Consider the following 24,538-nt stretch of genomic DNA (forward strand, 5'->3'; position numbering starts at 1 on the left):
GCTGTGAGAGGTCAGAAGTACAACACACTTAAATTTGAGCTAAAATTCCTGAGCTGCAATCAAATCACACTTGCAGTTGTCTGACAACACAACCAGAAACATATGTCAATGAATGAAACTCAATATTAGATCATGGAGCTGACTCAGCAGAGTAACCGGGCTGTGTTCCCATAAGGTGTGTTCAGAATGAATGCCAAAGGAGTTATTGACGTTAACAATTGTATTTCATGTCAATTCAATGACACAATGGATGCCAACAGATGTCTGTCTGTCTGTCTGTCTGTCCCTCTGTCTGTCTCTGTCTGTCTGTCTGTCTGTCTGTGTCTGTGGCCAGATACCCCTAGATATGGCACCAGTTATATTGCCATTCAGTCTGAATGCACCATTACAGGATGTGTTAATTGTTGTTTGCTGACCCACAGAAGAGCAGGGTTTTTTTTGTAAAAATATTTTAAAGTAGCTATGAGGAAATTTTTGGTTTGTGTTGATTCTAGCGGTAAGCGTTTTTACCACACCTGCTGTCTCAAAGATCTTTTCTAGCGCGAGGTCATATAGTTGCGATTAATGTTTTGCTCAGACAGTATATCATACAGAATCATACTATGGCTGATACTGCCCCAGTATAACAGATAACTTCTAAAATAAAAATGATAAATACAATTAGGCCTATATAAATCTCCTGCTATCTTTTACCTGCATACTCACTTACACAGGCTTTACCGGTGTTACACTGAAATCTGTGACCTGTCAGAATGTGTTACTGTAGAGCCGAGTCTGCCGGCCGTTAATCATTTTGGGACTTTGCGGGAGTATCGGACCCGGGCAAGGGCATTAATAAAAACTATATAAAAAGAGCGTTCTTTTCACTGTTAGTCTCGTTTGCTGTTACAGGCCATTTATGATCATCAGATGGAAAATTAAACACTTTCAAAAACATTAAAAAGTTCCAAATAGTTCAAGAGCAGGTCACCCAGTCTAAATTGATTGGCTCAGGATTTACATAGTAATTGTTTATATCACTAGTTTATAGCTGTCGTGCAATATGAACAACAAATATAAAACAATATTCCTAACAGTAGCTTTGGTCGGTCCCATTGGGAATGTTTAAAGCTTCGACAGCTGCATCATTCAATCCTTAAACCCTGGAGAAACAGTTGCATAAAATAAAGTATAAAATCAGCCCAATGTACAACACACACACACACGCACGCACGCACGCACGCACGCACACACACACACACACACACACACACACACAGTCTCTGGGAGATTTGTATGGATGGTAGCAGGAGGTGTGGGTTGTGCTGGTGACCTGGTGTCATGTTGCATGTCCGGTGAGTGCTAGTAGGCCTGGCCAGTCTCGACCTGCAGCAGTCCCAGCACAGCTGAGTGGTCGGCCAGCTTCATCCTGCGCTGACTGGACAGGCTCACGTTCTTAGCCAGGTAATCCACAGCGGCTGGAGGAGATCAGAGACAGGACACACACTTAAAACATTTATGTATATATACTGTACATGTTGTTACACTGAGTAAAACATTGATATGGATGCTTCTCACTGCATTGGAAATGAAAATGAGGAAGAAAACGGAGCGGACCATGCTGAGCAGGAGCAACGACCAAAATCTGACCGGTGGCATCTGAGTTATTGTCCTACTCTCTGTGTGACCCCTGTGGGACTCTGACTCAGAAAGGTAAGGTGTATGCAGTAACTTGTATTGTAGAGGTTCACTATAGTTATTTTCAAATCAAATCAATTGAGCTTCAGAAACAATGAGTCCTACATTTCCCAAAATGCAACCCATAGCATCTTTTTTTACTGTATTAGGCCCTCTCTGCCTGGTCAACAGCCTGCCACCTTTTTTAAATTCCTCATCTCCAGTTTGTAATGCAGGCTTTTGGTTATAAACGTGTAGTCTCTGAGCCCAAGCTCACGTGATGATGACATTATTATGACATCGCTATGACATCATTTGACAGAGCTTGTCCAGAACCACAGACGACAATACACAACTGTTACACAGGCTGAGTAGAGCTTGTGATGGCTGGATGTAAATTCAGTGCAATGCCCCTTTAAAGCTTTGGACCTTTGTTCAGCAGTTTTGCAATTTCCACTGATTTCCATTTACATTTCTGATCATAGTCATTGTAGAATGACGCTTGTAGTGTCATAACCTACATGAATAGTCCTTTTTATGGATGTCACAGCTAGCACTGCTCACATTTATGCTGCTGTCAAATGGGAGTTGGTTTTCCATTCCAAGTCATTTAACTGGTTAAACTCCCAACTGACAGAAAAATTGACAGGCCCCGCAGGTGGCTTGTGGCTCGGGGGTAGTCTGGTCACCCCTCAACCACAAGATTGGCGGTTCAATCCCAAGCTCCTCCTGCCACATGTCAAACTGTCCCTGAGCAAGACACTGAAGCCCAAGTTGCTCCCCGGCTGCTGTATGTATAGCTGTTCACTGCTCCTAATTCTTAGGATGGGTTTAAATGTAGTAATTAAATTTCATGACATTATACTGTGTATGAGACAAATATGTTTTTTGTTTTGTTTTTGTTTTAAAAATTGGCACTTTAATGGGCTAATGCATTGTTTTATTTGGTCATGTATGACAGAATACAAAGGTATACAATAATAATATATTATATTAAACGACTGAATCATCCTTCATGCCAACAGACAGTGTTAAAGTATAAGACTGCTGTGTCCTTACGTCAATACTTTACTTCCCGTGCCTGTCAGTGGCATTGGTTCTTACTGAAGACATACATTTTTAAAAACGGGTCACAAATACATAGTTTCTTTTTTTTTCAAAAGTCTCAGTCATTTCCTAAAACAGGAGCAAATTTACATTTCAAGTCAAACCTCTCTCCTAGTAATTATGTCTACATGCTAATAATTTGCAACACCAAATGTGTTAGTAGCAAGGAAACATTCTTAATTAACATATCTGCAAAGTTACAACGCATCTGCAACATTTTAAGTAGCAGGACAAGTTTACTTTTTCAATATTTGACCAAATCCATCATATTTCTCTTCCCTATTTCTATCCAGCCTGAAGCTAACTACACACAGGACTCAGGATATGAACCCCGAGCTACGCTTTCAAAGTCCTGCACTTTGTACGGCAACCATCCACTCAGCAACCTCCCTACGGATTCTGTGCAACACATGAACTTCCTGGATGGTAAAGAATATTGCCAGTAACCATAACCCAAGCAGCATTTATGTTTCCTCCAGAGCGCATGTGGCAAAACTAATGATAGATAGAAATGTAATTTCTAGAAGACAGACCGTTGTTGCGCTCTGGTGAGTATTTGTGGCAACAGGGATTGAGTCAAAATAAACTACAGTGTGGCTAATTGATGTGTTATGTTATACACACACAATACCTGTTAGTAGATACATTCAGTGTTGGTTTGGCGCTGCATGTTGAGATTTGTTGACAAGAAGAAAAAATATTGAATATCACCAGACTGAAACATGCATTATATTACTGCAGAATTGTTTTTTTTGTTTCTTATGTCCAATCATACTGACTGACAAGAGAACACTATGTTTGACAGACAGACAAAAGGAGCCAACAGTTTGGCTCCACAGACAGAAAGACAGAGAGGCAGGTAGAATAACTGTGGTTCTTGTAAAGCTGGCATTAATGCACAGCATATTTTTCTGTCTGAGTGGTGGATGCTGCACCTCCCTGGTTCAGCTGCTGATAACTTCTCTTTTATAGGCCAGGATAGAGGAGGGCTGACAGTAGATGGGATGTGACAAAGTGTGTTTGTGAGTGCATGGGTGTGTGTTGGGCAAATAGGGGGAGATAAGTAAGGCATGCCAGTTAGGATGCTAGCGTGCACAGACAAGGAAACTGTCACTCTGTACTGAGGAATAACAGAAAGAAGAGCACCTATGGGTGGGCAGGTCTGTCTGCCAAGATGCCAGTCACCCAGACAGCAAGAGGGGGAGCTGTGTCTGTGTGTGTGTGTGTATGTGTGTGTGTGTGTGTGTGTGTGTGTGTGTGTGTGTGTGTGTGTGTGTGTGTGTGTGTGTGTGTGTGTGTGTGTGTGTGTTGTTTCACAAGGGTTTAGTGAGGTCCTCTGAAGGAAGCTGTTTTTTCTGTCAACCAGCTTTATACCTTAAATCCCTGTCGAGCAGTCACACTGAGAGTCCTCTGCCTCCAAGATTGAACCTATCTGATAATACACACTAACGCACTAACACACATGCATAAACATAGGTGCACACACACCTCAACTATTTTGACAGTATGTACTTTAATCTGTCAGGAGCTTCCTGCATTAGAACAAGAGAAGAGTCAAATGTCTGAAGTATCTGTCTACAGGAGGGGGGGGAGGTGGAGTGAAGGGCCACAGCCAAACCACAAATGTCACATCAAAGAGGATCAGTTATAGCATCAGAGCTGACATGTTTTTTTTATATATAACCTGAGTCTTATTGCTGTAACATTTAATGTGTTTCTTTTTTAGGAGGGGTGGGATGGAATATTACTTTGTATTTTTGTGAAGTAGTTTGTAACCCTGTTTTGAAAGGTGCTATATAAATAAAGCCATTATTATTGGAAGTAATCCAGGGTTTTGCAAAATTGTCTAATATTGACATTCTTATAGGGTTGGTAGCCATTAGGCTTACATAAAATGGGCAAATACAGCAATACAATTTCCCTAACAATAACATTTATATTGGACAAAGCTGGCATGCATAATTTATGTTCAGTGCCAATACAGTATCAGTGCAGAGATTGGGGTAGTGGATGGGTGTGCAGCACATCTGCCTTTCATGTGGGAGACAGCAGTAGGAATTTTTTTACAATCATCTGTGGAGAAACATGGTAATGTAGAAAGCGGCGGTGAAACAATGTCATGAATAGTATCTAACAAAATCTTAGGATTTATTTTTGAAGAAAAAGCTGAGTTAGCAAAGTAAGAAGTCTAGGCTTCCTTCACTAGTGTATTAAAAGAATTGCAAAGCTCTTTGAGATACAGGCGGTGCACTTCTAGCACAGTGGCTTTCAATAATCCTTTGTCCTGCGATACTTCAGGCTACAGACAGCGTCTGTCATCCACGGAGAAGTGTTGCAGATAGCCCTAGTCCTAACCTTTAAAGGTGCCTCTGTTCTACAACATGCAGCAATGCTCGTTGAAAGACTGCATTATAAGCTTTACATCATTGACATTAGTATTAATATCACAGCAAAACTGAAAACTGATTAGCTGTATTCTGAGTAATGACCCATGTGAGTGGCACTGGAAACATGTTGCTTTAAATTTAAAGATTCTGTAATATTAAAAGATTCAGAGGCTACACAGTTCGTGACGTCATTGATATGCAAGTTAAAAACACTTTGGGCCCTATTTTGCACCCGGCGCAGCGCGGCGCTAAGCCCGATACAAGTTTTCTTTGCTATTTTAAGACCATCCAGTGCCCACGTCGTTTAAATAGCAAATGCACCTGCACCCATCTGTGCGCCCATGGGCGTGCTGGTCTTACAGGGAGGTGTGAATTCTGGGCGTATTGCTATCTTGAGGCAGCGGTGAGTGATCGCGCCATTGACCAAGAAAAACCTGGTCTAAAGTCAATAACGCAGAATTTTATTGTTATTTTAACAGCACATTAGTAAAATGCGCCTAGGCTTATGCACAGTGCGTGCACACTATGCTTGTTACACACACAGGGACACGCAGCAGCACACACACATGCAGAAGATTAAAAAATATATATATTATGGTGCAAATCCGCCATCATAATAGCAATGCGCCAAGGTACAAACGCGCCTGGCTTTTAAAGGGAATGGGAGATAACACTGATTGGTTTATTGCATGTTACGCCCAAAACACATCTATGAATTAATGAAGACACTAAGTACAACCCTTTTGAACCATGCGCCCGGCCATACCTGTCAAGTTTTGGATTTGAAAATAAGGGAAATTTTCCGGCGCCCACCGCGAGCAGTCCCACCACCCCAACCAAGCTCCAGTATCCCTTACATTTTGAGGGTTTTGGTTTTTTGGCAGGAGTGCCTTCGTCGTAGCGTCCATCATCCGTCTCTGTTTTTTTTTCTTTTTTTTCCCGCGTTGTCACTCATCATCAACTGCCACCTACAGTACCTGTAGTAGGCTACTCCGCCCGGGCCCAGGGTATTATTATTTTTTAATAACGCAGGTTAAAATACGGGAGATTTACGGGAAAATACTAATACGGGAGGACGGCGGGAAAGAAGGGTAAAATATTGACAGGTATGCGCACGGACCCTTTTTTCCGCTGTCAAACTAGCAAAAGTGGATTTGGACAAGCCCTAAACGCACCTGCGCCATGCACTTCACGCCGTGCACTTAGATCGTTAAAATAGGGCCCTTTGTCTTTGGCTTAATAATAGAGGTCAGAAAATCAGTTTACTCTAATAAAAACTGTCCAGCTGAACCAGGGAGTTGAGATTAAAACACAGTGAAGCGCCTTTAGCCAACCAACTTTAACCAGTTGTAGTTCAAAAGTAGTGAAAGGTTCTGTGCTCACCAATTGGCAAGACGCGGAGTCCCAATACATTTTAGAATCCATGGGGCACAATTTCTTTATATGTATAAACTCCATATTCCATTAAGAAAGCCAATTTTTCCTTTGTTGGGAAGCTGTAACATTCTATTCTGTGAAAACTCTGAACAAAGCCTCTCTCATCTGTTTCAATTGGTATCATACATTTATATCATAAATTGTTACACTTTTCTTTCCTTAAGATTTATCTCCGTGAACCTACTTCAAACCAATCCTTCCTTCCTAAGAAGCCTTTTTCTGGTAACACTTTATTTGAAGGGGTGTGCATAAGACTGACATGACACTGTCATAACCATGACACTACATCCGTCATGAACATGAAGGAGTCTTTATAAGTGTTTATGACTAAATTATGAAACCTTTAATGCAAAGTTAGCATTGTTTGAGCTATCTGTGTTTTGACAACTTACATTAAACAAGACAATATAACCTGTCATGAATATGTCATAACAGGCCTAATTATCAAACTTAAAGAAACGATTTAGCTTTATGTGTTGACATCACATTAAACGTAAGTGGTACGTTTTGACATTGGCTGTCATGAAACTATTACAATTGTGTGAATATTTTCCTTGACCTCAAGTAAAGTGTAACCATTTGGACTTGTCATTGATATGTCCTAAAAGTTTTGATGACAGTGAATACAGTACCGAGATAATTTACTGTGTTTTCGACAGATGACTTCAGTTTTTGATAAAGTACCTGCTAAACGCTGCTAACTGTAGTTAGCTGCCTTCGGCTAGTTAGCTAGGTTAGCTGTATTGATAACTTGTATCAGTTGTTAATGTAAGAAACTAGGGCTGTCAATCAATTAAAAAAATTTATCTAATTAATTACATAGTCTATGATTAATTAATCTAAATTAATCGCATACATAATTTTTGCCCGGTGCCTTAACCACAAGGCTGTAGGTTACCAGTTTCATTGAACGCACCGTCTGTGTTTTTCCGACAACGGCAGCTGCACATTGTTACATCCCGGTATTGAATCCTCTACAGTAAAATATAGTCACACTTTACACCGTTTAGCGTTAGCTGTCAGCATTGTAAGTAATTGTAAGTAAATGTTCCAATTAATGATCCAGGCAGCGCATTCTCGTCTCCCTCCTTCATTTTACAGTCGAATGGTGGCTAGAACGGCTCTGGGTCAAAGTTCAATATGGAATGGATTAATCTGCGTTATTTTTTTTAACGCGTTATTTTTTCTCAGATTAATTAATCAAAATGAACGCGTTATTTTGACAGCCCTATTAGAAACATTTGAACATTTTAAGGGAAGTGTGACTTAAAACAGAAAAAGAAAGAAAGGGGGTAATCTATTGTTCAATATAATGTTATGCTGCATTGATGCATTTTACATTATTCTGAAAAAACATTGTTTATACATTGATAAACAATGAGCTGTAAGGTAAAAACAAAGTCACATTATTTTTGACGGTGTATGGTGGAATAAGGAACAATCCACTGTCCATGAATTAATGTGGAAATTCAGTCAAACACTAGTCATTCACTGAGTGCTATACTTGTGCAATATCAGTAAGTGATAAAGAGTCATAAAGCTGTTCTATATCACAATGCTGCTGTTTGTTTAGTCTGAAGTAGAAGGTGTCAGACTTACTCTGGCCATACTGACTGTACTGGTAGCCGGCAGCAGCCATAGCTGGGTCCATGCTGTAGCCGGTGGTGCTGTATGTGGGGGGGCAGTAGGACTGAGATGATGGAAGGCTGTCCACCGTCTTAATGGAGGCCTCAACTGAACGCTGGCTGCAGCTGGCTGAGATGGCGTTGGATGGAGAGGAGTCCAAGGCACTGTGGAGCGGTGAGATGGAGAAGTCGTGTTGTGGCTGTGAGGAAACACCACTGGGGTTACTCAGGATGCTCATCACCTGCAAACACAGAGGAGAAGACACTTTGGTACAGAGCAAGATATCCCCAGAACCACTAGTTAGATCATCATGAAATCTACCCTGAATAGTTTCAGCATTTTGGTGACCACCTGAGCTTTCCTTTAGTGCCAAAAATGTCAACATTGCTCACAAGATATCTCATAATCTTACAGGCAGATTGGTCTGAAATATTTTTGAGAAGATACATTAACCCTGGAGGAGGAATCCTATACAGACTCATTTTCTGCTTCAACTTTGACCTGCTGTGCTTACTGCAGCTGTGTGCTCAGTTTTCTTGTGCAATGAGTGTCTTTTTAGTGATGCCATTGTGTTCTCAGACGTCAGCAATTACTTTGATGAATACAGTCTGTGTTTACATCGCACCGCAGGCTAACGTGCAGGAGGCACAGCGCACGCTCGCCGACCAGATACTGTGTGTGGAGCGGCCAAACCCAGACTCCGATCCACCCAGTCATGATCTTCCCAAATACAGACAGTCTGTTAATGTCCAAGGAACGCTTACCCTAACCATAACCTGCTGTATGGACATCTAAGAAGTGGACCAGTGATGCTATCTTCGGCCGTTTTTGGACCGTACAAACTGGGATGAAAACATCGCAGTTTTGTTCAACTGCACCCCCACGCCGTCTGCCACCCATCCACCCATCCACCCCATAGACTGACTGTGTAGACACATATGCACACACATGCCAATGGCCACTTCTCTACTTCCTACCCCCCTACTTTTGGTGCCCTTGCTCTGACCATATCCATCTTCAAACATTTTGATCTCACCTACACACCTGTAAAGTTGTGTGACTGTATCGTACACGGTTGTGATGCTAGCGCAGTGGCAAAATCTGTCCCCAGACAGACAGACAGACAGACAGACTGGCAAGTACTCAAAACCACAGAACTTGTGTTACCGTGTGTACTCTCAAGGGAAAAGCAACACCAGCGGCCGGTAACAAGGTAATGTGACAACGTTGTGAACCTTAAGCATCATAATGTAACAGCAGCCACATACAGTAAAGTGATTTATCAATTTATGCACAAATTGTGCTCTAGTTCGGTTTTCATAGCTTGAACACAGTTTTCAAAACTCTACACACTTATCCTATGGCTTTAACCACAACGTGCACAACACTGTGGATTTACAGCACGTTGTTCAAATGCTAACACACTGCTATCAAAACTGTTAACCACGCATTCAAAACAGAATAGATTTCAGTCTGGTGCATTTCAAACACTGCTGATTGCAATGGTTTCTTGTTTTAGACTTGTTAGTGAACACATACTGTATATACAGTATATATGGGAAAGCTCATAAAGCCTTTTTTAAAAATAAAGAAACACCAAATTTAAAAAAAAAAAGTGAAAAACACTTCCTTCCTAATATAGCAAAACTGCACACTTACTGTTTTTCACAAAATAATGGAGGTGTAAGCAATGAGAACACCACAGTCATTTGTATTTATAGATAATGTAGGTTCATGGCAAGAGAAGACATCCAATTTGTTGATAAAAAAACTTGTATAACTTCTGGACTATTACGTACCTTTAGTTTGTAACATTTCCAGTAATTACGTAAATTACTACAGACAAAATTATATATATATATATATAATTTGTCTGTAGTAATTTACATAATTACTGGATATATATATATATATATATATATATATATATATATATATATATATATATATATATATATATATATATATATATAAATATAAGCAAACTGAAGATTTTCATTAATTCTTGTTTACCTCAAAACCTGTATATAGCACATATCCAGTAATTACGTAAATTACTACAGACAAATTATATATATATATATAAATATAAGCAAACTGAAGATTTTCATTAATTCTTGTTTACCTCAAAACCTGTATAAAATAAAAAAGGAAAGACAATAATTTAACTCTTCTCTTATAGCAAATATTGATTAGTGTAAAGTCAATTAAATTATTCAAACTGTAAAGATGAAAAGTTTGTAATTTCTGTATTGGTGTTTGACACTAGTGTTTTTACTCTCGGTGTGTTCTGATTGACATTGTGTGTTATCTAGATGAGGATTGTTCATAGTGTTTGGCTGCACAGAGCCTGTTTTGAGATGTGTGTGAAGAGTTGTGTTGCTGTGAATGAGTTTTGCAGGTGATGTGAACTGTTTAGCTCAGGTGACTGTTGGTAATGCAGACTGTGGTTAGAGTTTTGCACATGTGGCTTCAGTTGTGACCACTGTCGTTTAGCAATCAAAAAAAGTAAGTACAGAGCTGGAGTCAGGACATTGTTAGCCTAGCTTAGCATAAAGACTGGAAGCAGGGGGAAACAGCAAGCATGGCTCTGTCTAAAGATGAAAAATACTCCTCTGAAGCTCACTGATAGCCACAATGGCAAATGCTTAACAACTTTAGAAGAAAAGAATATAAGACGTGTGGAAGCTGGTGTCCGCCAGAGCACAAAATACCTTAACTAAGAGTCCTGAGAGCTGAGGTTTCTGCAGACAGGACAGACACATACATGATTGACTTGGAAACTGTAATATAGTGATTCAGTCTAAATGAAGGAGTGTGAAGTGTAAATGAATACAATATGCATTGTTTCAGATAAATCAACATTTCAGACAGAGTTAGCCTTTCATTTCATTTGAATGTCCTCAGCTGTTCTAATGAAGCCTTGTTTTGTTTGTGCTCATGTCAGAGGAAACCCTCTTCTTTGTTGGTTTCTAAGCTCAGTGTGCTCCTGCAGCTGCAGCCTACTGATAGCAGTACTACTTACAGATACTGTAGCCAGGAGCTAATGCCAGGGCTTCGTAAACATTCCCAGCAAGCATTTCACTGAGACAATATCCATAAGGTGTCCAGCGGTGTCAAAGTATTAACACAGCAGCACACATTGTCTCAGCAGGAATAAGCACATGCAATGTTTTACAACCTGGGTAATACTTCTATGAATTGGTCATCATTCCTTTTCATAGCTTAATAACAGTTTAAGCTAAAATATTTTTAATCTAAACAGAATCAAGGTGTGTGAAGGTGAAAAGGTGATACAAACTATTAATTGTTATAATTCAATCGCTGGTCATTTTTTACCTGCAGCATTCATTCACTGTTATTCCCTCCCATACACACCCTATATGTTGCAGCCATGTAAGCTGGAGTCCCAGTTCTATGGAAGGTCAAGCATAGCTAACACTGTATGTAGTGTGGAAGTTATGGTACAATTTAGTAATATTGGGTTGCACTATACACGTTGTTAGACTCCAGGCCTCATGCTTCAAATGTACTCGTACATCATGCCGTCAAACCACATCTAAATGGCAAAACATGTTCATACATGTTCAGGCAAGGTGAAAGTCTTTCCTCGAACACATTCATGTTGTTGCACATGTTGTTCACACGTCGGGAGACTGAAGTAGTTATGTGAATAATGAGAAAAGGGAACTTGAAAAGTGCAAACCCAGCTTACTTTCATATCTCCACACACCTGAACATTACTGCGTAAAGTAGCTGTGCCTGGCAGATTACCCGTTTTGAAAAGTTACTATAATTGTCGGATGCAGCCCCCCCAGGTATGACATCACAAAGGTGTGTGGGGGTTTCAGACACTGTTCAACAATTTTTTTTTATTTTCTCAAGTTTGTGCACTGGTTGTTCATGTGATATCACTGTTTACCTGATTTTTTTGTAAATTGCATTTTGTCAATAAAAAAAAAAAAAAAAAACACTGTTCAACAATTCAACAAGCTTGTTGTTTGGCTTAAGATATATCCTGACTCCAGATGCAAGTCATTCCTATGAACTGTGGTGATATACAGTACATACCAGATTTTAGGCACAGTTTATAATGTAATGGATTGGATTGGATTGATTTGCTTGCGCTCTTGCCAGATTAAACTGATGGGTGAATGTAAAAAGTCTTAATTACCAGCTCTATCTCCACAGCACTGTAGAGTAAGGTCTGGCTACACATAGGATAAAAAACACTGGGTTGTGTTGCATTTCTTTAAACCAATCACAATGGTCTTGGGCGGCGCTAAGCTCTGGACGCAGCGACGGTGGCTCTGCTAAATAGTCTCAGGAAGGAACTTTGGTGGAACATTTGCACCCCACAAAAGAAAAGGCCACAAACAATACATTAAATGAAGTTAAATGTTGTATATATATATATATATATATGAATATCAGCTGTTGTATAAATGTTTGCAGGAATATGCTACCTTACCCAAATGTGCCTGACAGTTAATCAGACAAAGATCTGAGTTCCTGTAGATGCAGGATGAAATTGTAGAGATATTCAGTAAAAACGGAATAAAGATTTGCTGTTTGTGAGTCAATGCCACTCAAAGGATGAAAGGTAGTGAAATATAACACACAGACACAGGTGGTGGATAAGGTGAGAAGCCTCCATCTCAAACAGTACAGGAGTCTTTCACAGATGAAGAGATGAGAGGAGAACAGTTATCTCTGGACCACACATTACCATCTCCTACTCCTCACTGTTCCTCCACCTCTTGCTACACTACTTTGAAACGCTATCCCCCACATCGGCTTATTTATTTATTCAGCATTCAGGTTGGTGCTTGGTTCTGAGCTGGTTTCAAAATGCTGCGCTTAAAGATAATTTAGGGATTTTAGGATGCTATAACAAAATCAGTATGTGGAAGCATATGTGTGCTTCAAACGAAGTGCTTATTGGATTATCAAACACCGTCTGAAACTTCTTCCCTTCACGCCTGTCTGATGTCAGAATTGTTGGGTAATGTGTAACTTTCCAAAACAGAAAATCTGATAATCACACCCACTTTACTAAGATTAGTCAGGTGTGCAGCAGTGTGGAAGCAGGCAAGGTTTAAACTTTTTATCCACACATCTACTTCCATGAGTTTTTGTATGTAGAGTATAAATGAGTGTGACACCTGAATGCCCTTGAGGAAAGAGTGAAAGCCTGCTTTGTTACTTCGCTCCTTCTCTGGCCTTTCAGAAAAGCTAGTTCAAACTAGTAGTTTGTGGGTGAAATGATCAACCAATTTCAGCTTACATTATATATATGCATTTATGTCAGCTGATAAGAAACAAGAAATGTAAGTGCATAAATATATGTTTAAGGTAGGGATCGACCGATACTGGTTTTTCAGGGCAGATGCCGATTATTAGTAGTTATTGAAAACGATAACCGATATTTGGAACCGATATGCATTTACAGTGAAAATGAAAATCTTTAAGTCAAAATTAAAATGTTGGAATGTTACAAATTCCAACACAAAACTTTATTTAAATGCTTTAAGCAATTATTTAATAAATTAGAAACTTTCAACATAATACCAAAGAATTTCTAATAAGGGAAGAAGTTCCACTCTCTTGTTACTTCCGGCTTCTGAATTGGTTGCAGTTCCACCAGAGTTCCATATAGGGGGCGCTCACAGGCCAGTGCAGAATGAATTGGACTCTATATACTCGGATATAATTTTTTGTCTAGTAATTTGAATGTTGCATTCGAAAGGGAGGCTAAGAACATACACACTGCTGGGTGTTAAGTGGCTTTTTTGTTCTAAAAAGCCTTTTAAAATGTCAATGACGTCATACACATCGTACAGCCAGAGATTCTGCTTTACGGCAAGCTCTGAGTCGCTTCCTTTTTTCCCTCGAGGCATCGACAACACAGCTGACAGGTTAGGCTCTCCCTGTCAATACACGTGCTAGAAAGAGGTTTGCTAATGTTTTAAAGACTACGCCAAAATATTCACTCTGACATTCTGGTTCTGCTTCAGATGCCATCAAGCAGGATCTCCGATCGTAATCAGTCCTTCACTGACCAATCAGCATTCATTAGCAGAATGCTAGCGTGTTAACAACGATTCAACCTGTAAGAAATCGAAAGGACATAAGTACTCGTTCATTCAACTTTCGACCTATAATCCATGTTGAACATGCAAAAATTATAATCAAATCTGAGATTTCTCAACGACAATCAGGCAAAAGAGACAAATTTAGCCGTCTGGCTCCATAGAGTCCCATTCATTTTGCACTGGAGCGCGTTCACCCCCAGTGGAACTGTGGTGGAACTGCAACCAAATTCGGTACAATGGGGCTGAATTAGAGCTTAGATCGGCCCAAAAAATCAAGCCCGAACCTACCCGAGCCCGAGCACGTTGCGTCCGAGACCGGCTCGGCCCGAAACATTAACTGTAATTATGAGCCCAAGCCCGATTTAAACCCAACACTTTTTTAATACGTGGGCCGTTATAACTGACATTCTCAACTACAATTCAGAGTTGTTTGAACTGCAGAAATCTGTTTAGAATAATACAACAAGGACGAAGCCTGTAAACTGCGCTGTTTGTTTATTCAGAATGGAACGGATCGCAAATGGATCTGAATGAAGAAACGTAAAAAAAAGAAACAATTATGAACAACATATTGTTGTCACTGCCCACGACTTGTTTAAACTGCTTCCATACCTCCGACTTTCCTCCACAATTGCTCAAAGGTAATTCTCCTGTTTTTCTTTTTTTCTTTACATCTTCAAGCTCCATGTTGCACTTAAGATACACAATACAGCACAGCAGGCCCGGTGTGATGCGTGCAGAGGAGGAGACTCCGCGCATGAAGTGCTGCATTTTGTAACTGCAGCCTAAATTTTGTACACATTTGTTACTTTTATATAGCTTATATATACATATTTATAATATTTCTGATTATGGCATAGCTTTCTCCCCACCCAATTAGGCTAAATAGGTAATGGATAAAAAAAAAAAAAAATGCTTGATCAAGGGTCCGGCCCGGGCCCGGCCCGGCCCGAGGATAGTGGCGGAAATAACGGCCCGAGCCCGACCCGAGGTCGTGTCGGGCTCGGGTCGGACTCGGGCTTGGGCCGAGAATCTAAACTCTAGGCTGAATAGGGAGTGGAAAGGCTTTCCGTAGACCAGCTTTGATAATCCCCAGTAAAAAAGAGTCAGTGGGCGGGACATTAAGTCAGACTCAGTGGTGAGTGAAACCGTAGCAGAGGGACAGACACAGAGGTGTAGCCGAGCCAGAGTAGAACACTTTTTATTTCATTAACTTAATATACTTAATATACTTGATACAGATCATCTGCAAACAGCCAAAAAACGGCATAGTATCCCTAGTTTAAGGTCATTTAGAAATAGTCTTCATAAAATCGTTAAGAGCAATGACAAGTTGATTTTTACACTGTAAACATCCCACTCATTACATCTCATGGTCACTATTCTTTAATTTAAATTGAATCCACATCCAAGGTCTGCATTCTAGTTGCAATCCGTATTGTTGAGCGTACACGGTCATTGAGAGCAGACTGTACCGTGGGGAGATGGTCAAGAAAGAAAGGAACAAACAGTCAAGGATGAAGGCATTCTTCATAACTTCTACTGCACGACGTAACTGTATAACATTTGAATTTAAATTTAAAGTAGATTTAGCTCACAGCGTCAGGTTGAGCTTCTGTTGTGGGTGGATACAGCGACTGGGATTTAGGCTGATGTTGGCATGTTGCTGGTGCCACACAGGATCTATCACTATCTTCCATGGAATTGTAAGTGAGACAGTAATTGCAGAGCATACTGATCATGTCAGTGTTGAATGAAGAATATCTGATGCAATCAGAGGTTATTATGCAATCAGCTTTTGCTATTTTACTATAAACAGATGTGTTTTCTGTCACAGGCGGTAATCCTGAAAATGCCAACTCCCCCATCAATGATGAAAAAGAAATCAAATTTGATAGCATGAAGAAGAAATATAAAAATACACAGATGGAACAACAAACAAGTGCATTAAGAGCCTTATTAAACTGAAAGACAAATATCATATCGTATACCTTATCAGAAGAAATAAGATAAACCCAGAGACAAATGAAATGACAGTTACCTTTGTGTCTGTGATGTTATCACAAGTGGTAAATGGACTGCCTGTTCTAGTCTTAACGACTACTCAAAGCGCTTTACACTACAGGCAATGTTCAGCCCATTCACACACACACATTCACACACTGGCTTCAGTATCTTGCCCACTGCTGCGCCAGTCAATATTACGATGAATTATGTTTTGCCACTGTCTTTGAACATGTTGTAGTACTCCCTAATGCTGACATTTCAGCCTTGGGTATAATCACGAAAGTTGAAGTTCACATGAAACATTGAATTTAAGCACTATTTCTGGAAATAACAGCAAAATCATCTAAGGACATTGAAATGATGAAAAAAAAATAAAAACTTAATCTCAATTCGAGGTCCACATTCCTAGAGTTCCTGACCATCTTAAACCGTGTTGTGCTCAATATTTACACATGAAGCCTAAAGGTGCTCTGCTCTGAATAATGGAAAGTTGGACCTTAAGTTGAGACTTTGTCTTGTAAACAGGACAAATTTGTCCAATTCTGTCAAATAGTGGTCGGGGCTTTCATTTACCCAAACTACACCGAGAACCAGGCCTTCATTTAAAACAGGCTAACAATGGAGACATGTCTTTGTATATGGGGATATTTGATCATATAAGCCATCTTCTGACCTGTTGTTATTTAATTTTCCCTGCGCACCTGATGTCTGGATACATTCAGTATCATGTACCTTTCCACAGCACTGATTCCATCAGTGCAACAACAGATTATTGACATGTGACATGACAGGAGTGTATCACCACAGTAAATATAGATATATATGTTATGTTTAATTATAATCATCTGATGAATTAATCCATTTAAAAAGCTATCATTGGGTGCCCTGGTAGCTCAGTTGGTAGAGTCCTCCAAATATAGAGGTTTCCTCCTTGACGCCGCGGCAGTAGGTTCGACCTCAACCTGTGGCCCTTTGCTGCATGTCGTTCCCCCTCTTTCTCCCCTTTCATGTGTTCAGCTGTCCTGTCAAAATAAAGTCCTAAAATGCCCAAAAAAAAATCTTTCATGGTTTCATTATATGACTAAATAAATTTGCACTTAAATGTACGATATGTAATTTCTGCCACTAGGAGTCTCTCAATAAAAAAAGGGGATGAAAACATGAACTTTTAATGATGTTGTGAAGTTGCGTGCGGTTATGGGAGTTGTAGTTTTCATTGTTAAACACCGTTTATTCATGTAATTCTAATAAAAAAGCTGCAGTTTCCCCAACATAATTAAGTTTTTCTTGATATGATTTGTATTGGTAGCTGAACAGTTAGCGAGCAAGCACGCTAACATTAGCCAGCAGTTAAAGCCACAATATCAAAATATATTTCACATGTCAGTGTTACCTTTTGGATGTTTTCAGCACCGGGGAAAAGGGTTTGTCGTAACATTACTCAACGATGCTGAGAGACTTCGCGGGTGGTGGTGGTTGGCGGAATCTTCGGCAGCTGGAATTCTTCACTTTTTTTCTAATTTTGAATAGTTGTTTTGGTGCCTAAATATAGCTGTTGTCGCCGCAGGAAAGTCACCTTTTATTGGCTAAATGCGAAGCGGGGGGATATTTTCGGCACAACACCGGTAACGGAAATGCAACGTTATGGATAGCCCATGTTCGGCCAGACTCAGGCGCCTGGGAGTGATATGGTCTGCTCACCGACGGATCATTAAACTTTATGTAACTGCCGTTAGTGTCGTTAGCACCCGGTGCTGGAGTTTGTGCTGGCTGGGTTCGGGTTGTAATGATAGTGGACTCCAAACTCCATACTGTTGTACTGATGAAATAAGTACTGTGGAAATGTGTCAAGAAATTACCATTACCATGTTAGCACTCTTAGTGGTCTTACCTGGGCTTTTAATAACCTTTCAACAAATAGTCTTTGTTTTGTGTGCACGTTTTTTACTTCTGTTACTTTGAGATATTGATATTAATTTCTTAAAATGAACAGACTCAACCACTGCTGACAACATTTTTCATTGCATGTCTCAAATTCAGTAACTGCCCATACACAATTTCCAGGTAACCAATTTGTGCACCATTACATCCACATCTGGGATTCTTCCTCATGTGGAAACAGTATGCAGCTAAATGCTCCCAGTCTTGCAAGGCCTCGCATCTCCCTCGCACCAACATCCCCCACTGCACTTCCCTCCCTACCACCTTTACTATACCAAACTAACAGGTTACCTTAAATGATTTCAGGCCAACAGGCTGGACTCGAGTCAATGGAAGCAGACAGAAGCTGTTTGCTCAAGCAGCGGGACATTGAGAAATGTCAGGTCAAACAGCAGCTGACAGTGTTAATATCTGCTCCTCCTCACTATAATGACTTATATAAACAGAGAGATGGCTCTCAGCTGGAGGCTGACAGGCAGAGTGCTGCTGCAAACAGCAGACAGCTGGGTCTTGAATGCATCGCAGAGAGACCAACATGAACATGCCTACAGACAGACACAGATAGACGGACAGTGCAGTCGGAATATCAGTTTGTTGTGTCTGGAATATTTTCTCTGCAAGGCAAGGCAAGTTTATTAATTGAGCACATTTCAGCAACAAGGCAATTCAAAGTTCTTTACGTCAAACATTAAGGATCAATTAAAAACAATTAAAAACACTGATTAAAGAAAATAGAAAATAAGAGTAAAGGTTACAGTGCACTGTAAAGCCCTATTTGCACAGGACTAGTATTCCCAGGGGACTTCATGTGATTTAGAAATAACCCCCCCCCCACACGTCTGTGCTTAGTGAGGCACATTTTTAGGGATAAGCAAGTCTGTATTTTACTCAAATTTACTGACCTTATCCCCCACATATGATGTCAAGGCTCTGTCAAAACTTTCCTTCATAATGTCCAACGCAGCCAATCCAACCCCAAATCATGCTGATTCCCACGGGACTAATATTATCATATGAGCTCAGTCTTTCGTGAAATATAGTAGGCCATTTGCGGTGGAAACAACAGTAATTTTTTGAAATCACTTCTGGGAGAGACAGGAAGCCAGCGTAAAGAGCTCAGAACTGGAGTGATGTGATCCACTTTCTTGGTCTTAGTGAGGACAAGAGCAGCAGCATTCTGAATCAGCTGCAGCTGTCTGATTGATTTTTTAGGGAGACCTGTAAAGACACTGTTACAGTAGTCGAGTCTACTGAAGAAAGAAGCATGGACTAGTTTTCCAAATCCTGCTGAGACATACTCTTAGTCCTTTAACCCTTAGCTATATATTCTTAAGGTGATAATAGGCTGACTTTCTAATTGTCTTAATGTGGCTGTTGAAATTCAGATCTGAGTCCATGACTACACCAAGATTTCTGGCTTTTTCCGTTGTTTTCAACATTGCAGATTGAATCTTAGAGCTGACTTTTAATCGTTCCTCTTTGGCTCCAAAAACAACTACCTCAGTTTGTGTCTTTATTTAATTAAAGAAAGTTCCAGCACATCCAATCGTGGATTTGCTCATGCACTTACTCAGTGTTTGTATTGGAGAATTAGTCCCCTGGTGATAAGGTTATGTAAATGTGTGTGTCGTCCGCATCATTATTTTTGTCAATAAAATGCACTGAATGGACGGTAAATGCAGTTGAAATCCGTGTGTTCAGTGCTGACAATCTGCTGAATCTCTTAACTCCTAACTTGTGACTGGTGGTAGAGGGCCACTGATTAACACCTCAGCATTCAGAGAGCTGACTGTGTTCAGCAGATCCATAAAGTCTCGTTACAGCACCACGTGCTGCCACGTTATGCAGGATTCTTTCTGCCAAGTCGGAGAGCAGAGTATTTGGGTGTTTGTAGTTAACATGTCTCTTATATTTTTTTTCTTATATTTCTTACAGCAGAGTCACCTGCAATCCAAGTATGAGTTGGCTTTCCCTGTAGCCTTTTACTTTTTGATTTACTCTCGGTCCTTACCCTGCTGTGTGACGATGATACATAATCCAGGTCATCAGATGGAGATCCAGGGTCCTGCAGCAGTGGAGAAAATCTGTTGTCCAGTTGCAGAGGTTTTTTGTTGCTAGTTCTCCTTTTCGCAGCTGTCTATGGCTGTGTCCTGCTAAGCAGAGGGGTTGAAGAGGCGATCTGCCTGGATGATAATGCAGGCCAGCCGGTCATATCACAAATCTCAGGGCTCTGTGCCCTGTCGGTTACTCGTCCTCCCATTTCCCAGGAAAATGATTTACTCTTAGGCTTGGAGCCAAGAGAGTTCCAGGGAAGACCACACCTGGTACAAGGCCTTCCTGTTCTTTGCAGTCTTGTTGGTGCTAATTAGCCATGTGTTAGCATGCTTTTGTCCACGGAGTTTAACCCCGAAAAGACAAGTTAACCACAGGTTCCCGTTAATCTTATGATGGACATGTGTTGTGATATTTAAACAACGAACCGTCAACCGCAAAATAAAAGCTTCTTATTTACGAGAGCGGTCTGAGAGACCCAGGGGCGATTGTAGGATCAGACCTTTAGGGTGGCTCAGCCCCTAATGAGAATGTGACACGGATACAGTGTCTTGCAAAAGCATTAACCCCCCCCCCACACACACACACACACACACACTAAATCAGTAATTTCACTAGCCGATAATCTCTGAGCTCACTACTGAACAACGACGTCGGCTAACGTTTTTTGACACTATGATGGAACGAAACCTGACACTTTATAGGTCACATTAATAACGACCAATTTGACACAATGTCCTAACATTCAGCAATTTTAGTTAATTACGTTTCAATTTGGGTTATAATCTGCGCCATGAAATTACCAACTTCTTCTCTTTCTCTGGGGACTACCAACGTTAAACTTTATAACCGCACTCCTGCTCTCCTCCTGACAGATTAGATAGAGACTCAGCAACACAGGATATTAAACCTGTTTCAAGTCCTTTGAACCTGTAATTGTTTTTCCTATGTCACTAACAGACAAGTTTGCAAACTCTCACTTGAAGCACCGAAATTGATTTTTTTATTATCATAATTTTTAGGGGGGCTGAGATGAAATTTAGGGGGGCTTGAGCCCCCCTAAAAAGGGTCTAAAATCGCCCATGGAGAGACCTCCAGCTCACAGCGAGGTGTCTGAGCATGACTGGACGAGCTAGAGGCCGGGGCAGGCGCTTGCTGGCTGTCGCCTCACTTCATGGAGGTTCTCAACTCTGAAAACTTTGAAGCAAATTGTCAATTCGGCATCAATTTACGCAAGACTGCCTATATTCGAAATCTAAACAGTTAATTTCTAGCCTAAAACGTTGTCAGAAGTGAATTTAATGATGAATAAGATGGTGAAAATTGTTAAAAATGTCCCGTTGTTGGTTGTTGCTCTGTCTGCAAGTTGGCAGTGTGCGTGACTTATAAGTTTGACCAATCAAGTACACCTAGGCAAAGGGAAAAGGGAAAAGACCCTGCTCTGAAGTAGGAGCTAAAAAAGTACGCTACTGTGGCGAGAGGAACTTAAAAATCCCCAAATTTTTCCTGTCGGAACACGACGAAAAAAGTGTTCTAGGAACATTTAGTTCTAAGAACTGCAAAAATTCCTCCGGTCAGAAAGCCCCTAATGAAGGCATCTTGCTGCTAATTAGCTTTAGCTAAGTACTATGTTTCCAGTCACTGCAGTACAGGCTTGTGCTTTTGGTAGGCCACGCTCACGCAGCACTGAGGAGGTCATACAAATGTTGAAATACGGCGATAGCCTACTTTATCTACAAAACAATGTATAGTCATTAGAGTTGTAAAAATAGGCATGTGGTCCTGCATCAGCACAGAAGTAGAGCCACTCATGGTTCCAGCTTTGTTCAGTTTGGTGCATTTTGTCAAGTGCCCCCCCCCATCACTTTCCACCGTACATTTACTTTTTGATTATTATTGGGCAAATTCTATATCTAAGTACTCCTCCAGCCTTCAACAGTCTGTAGAAACCTTTACCTTTTTTCTGTCTGAATCTGTGTAGCCTATAGCAGCTCTTTACCATTTCTGCTGTATTTTTTCATGTGAATGCATCAATGGTTTTCAACACTACGTCAGATATGTGCAAGTAGCTGAAAATAATACACACCATCAGGCCAATCAGAATCAAGTATTTACTGTGGTCATTGTACAAGTGTTTGTAAAAACTGATCACATAAATAAAGAGCAGATGAGGTTGTAGTGCGCTGCAGCCACTCAACACCTACATTTCATCCAAACCACAGGAACTAGAGGGGCTTAACACTTTTCTACCCACTCAGTCAGTCAGACAGCACCCTGGGCTCAGTTTAGTTTCCACTGAGGGAGGAGGAGAGGAGAACACTCTGAGTGATAAATAAAGAAGAAAAGAAATCCTACAAACATTCCATCAGTGGGTATGATTTAAATTCCTCTGCTTTTCTGGCAGCTTTCTTGAGTAGGTCTTGTCTTATTATTTATTTATTTGCTTTAAAGCTCCTTGCTTTGCTTCTTGCCAAACTAAAGCGGCATCTGTTTTTTAGGCAATTTCTAATTAACATCTACCCCCCCCAGCGCCCCAACTCTATTGCTCATTATGGGAATGATGTAAATATATGTGCTCATCCTTTTTGATTTGTTGACATGGGAGCATGCCAGTTGACAGCGTGCCCAGTCAAAGGGCTTAAAACTGCAAATTTTAATAGCAGCTGAGACTAATATTAGGCACCGCACTCATTGACATTCAGGTGCAAACAGCCATGTCAACACACTGTGAACTGGGGGGCTGCAGGAGGACGGGCACAGGAATGGGGGTGCTGATATTTGTAGATTTTTAAGGGAGGGGCCCCTCTGCTCAAGCTTCTTGAATATAATTCAACACATTTCCTCATTGATTTAAAAAAAAAAATAGGTTGTTGTTAATGTAAATGGCTGTGTGTGTGTGTGGGTGTGTGTGTGTGTGTGTGTGTGTGTGTGTGTGTGTGTGTGTGTGTGAAGAGGCACCCCACATCCCCCAACCCCACCTCCTTATCTCAGGCCGACAGTTGTCAGGAATCACGGGCAGAGGCCTGAGTTAGCGAGGCAGGCAGGCAGGCAGGCCTGGGGATATGGATCAAAGAGACAGAGCTGGAGAACCAAAGCAGCTCTGATCCCCCAACACTGAAACCCACTCTGCTCTAGCCGTACTCGCCCGCTCTCTCTCTCTCTCTCTCTCTCTCTCTCTCTCTCTCTCACCCCAACATCAAATAGCGAGCCAGAGAACTCCACCATTCCAAAGCAGGCTAAATCGTCCTCTCACAACAAACCGGAGAGGAAATGAGTATCGCTAGCGGAGAAATGTGTTCTTCTTTACTCGTGTGATGTGTTGATGTGTTGGGGTCACTGTGGAAAGTAATAGTTTCATCTTCAGTGGCAAGTCACTAAGTTGTCTGACCTGACAAAAACGGATTAGTGGGCCAGCATCACTGAAGAAAAAAACTCACCACTTAGAGGGCTCTAAAGCAGAATAGATTTATGGGAATTTGTCAAAAAGGGTGGTTAAAAATAAGGCTTTATTTTTGCAGGCTTTCTTAGGGGAGAGGGGGGTTGTAACAACTCTGATGGTGAAGCTGTGGAAAGGGTTTCTCTTTACACATGCAGTGCCATCACAGGGATGGAATTTCATACTGTCATTTTGTCTTTCTGTCAATAAGACTTGGAATTGGCTGCACACTCCATCTCCACATGAAAGTCAGCCTCTAATTCTTTCCCATTCAATTTGAGAGGAGGAGGCGCAGAATGGCTCGTGTGAATTACATTCCAAATGCAATATAGCTGTTTCAAATTGAATTATTGCCTGTCAGACGTACAGCATATGGTCTTCCTGTAATTTTGAAGTGGGATCTTAGGAAATCCATCCTACATTGTTATCTCATGTAAATGCCTGGGAGCATGATGAAAGGGTCAACGACAGTAAAGCCATAATGGAAAAGCTTCAGCTGAGCCTCGGAGCAGTTCAGAACAGACTGAGAGGACAATAAACACAGAATGCAGCAGCATTCTCTGTTGATGCATTTCATGTCAGGAATGAATACCATTTCAATCAAAATGAATTCACTGGAGATGTTTTGATTTAAATTTGATGGTATTCCTTCCACAGTCAAGTCATATGTTGGTGCTCTGTCCAAACATATATCAGTAGATAAAAGCAGTCCTTCCTTAAGCTCATAAATATACCTGAAAGCTCTACAGATTGATGTGGCCATTTCAAATTCAGATTGTACTATTTGAAACAAA

General features: G+C 40.7%; 1 protein-coding gene across 2 annotated transcripts in view; it reads right to left on the reverse strand.

Annotated features, from left to right (window-relative positions):
- Positions 1-552: 552 nt before the first annotated feature.
- The window catches only part of LOC116050869 (paired box protein Pax-7-like), an 89,205-nt gene continuing 65,219 nt past the window's right edge, over positions 553-24,538 (reverse strand). For both annotated transcript variants that reach the window (XM_031301094.2, XM_031301093.2), the window contains exons 8-9: positions 8,187-8,454; positions 553-1,457 (exon numbers count right to left, since the gene is read on the reverse strand). In XM_031301094.2, coding sequence (XP_031156954.1) covers positions 1,342-1,457; positions 8,187-8,454 — 384 coding nt within the window. In that variant the 3' untranslated portion in view covers positions 553-1,341. The remainder of the gene's footprint in view (positions 1,458-8,186; positions 8,455-24,538) is intronic.

This window comes from Sander lucioperca, chromosome 12, assembly GCF_008315115.2.
Source record: "Sander lucioperca isolate FBNREF2018 chromosome 12, SLUC_FBN_1.2, whole genome shotgun sequence".
In the NCBI taxonomy this organism is placed as follows: Eukaryota; Metazoa; Chordata; class Actinopteri; order Perciformes; family Percidae; genus Sander; species Sander lucioperca.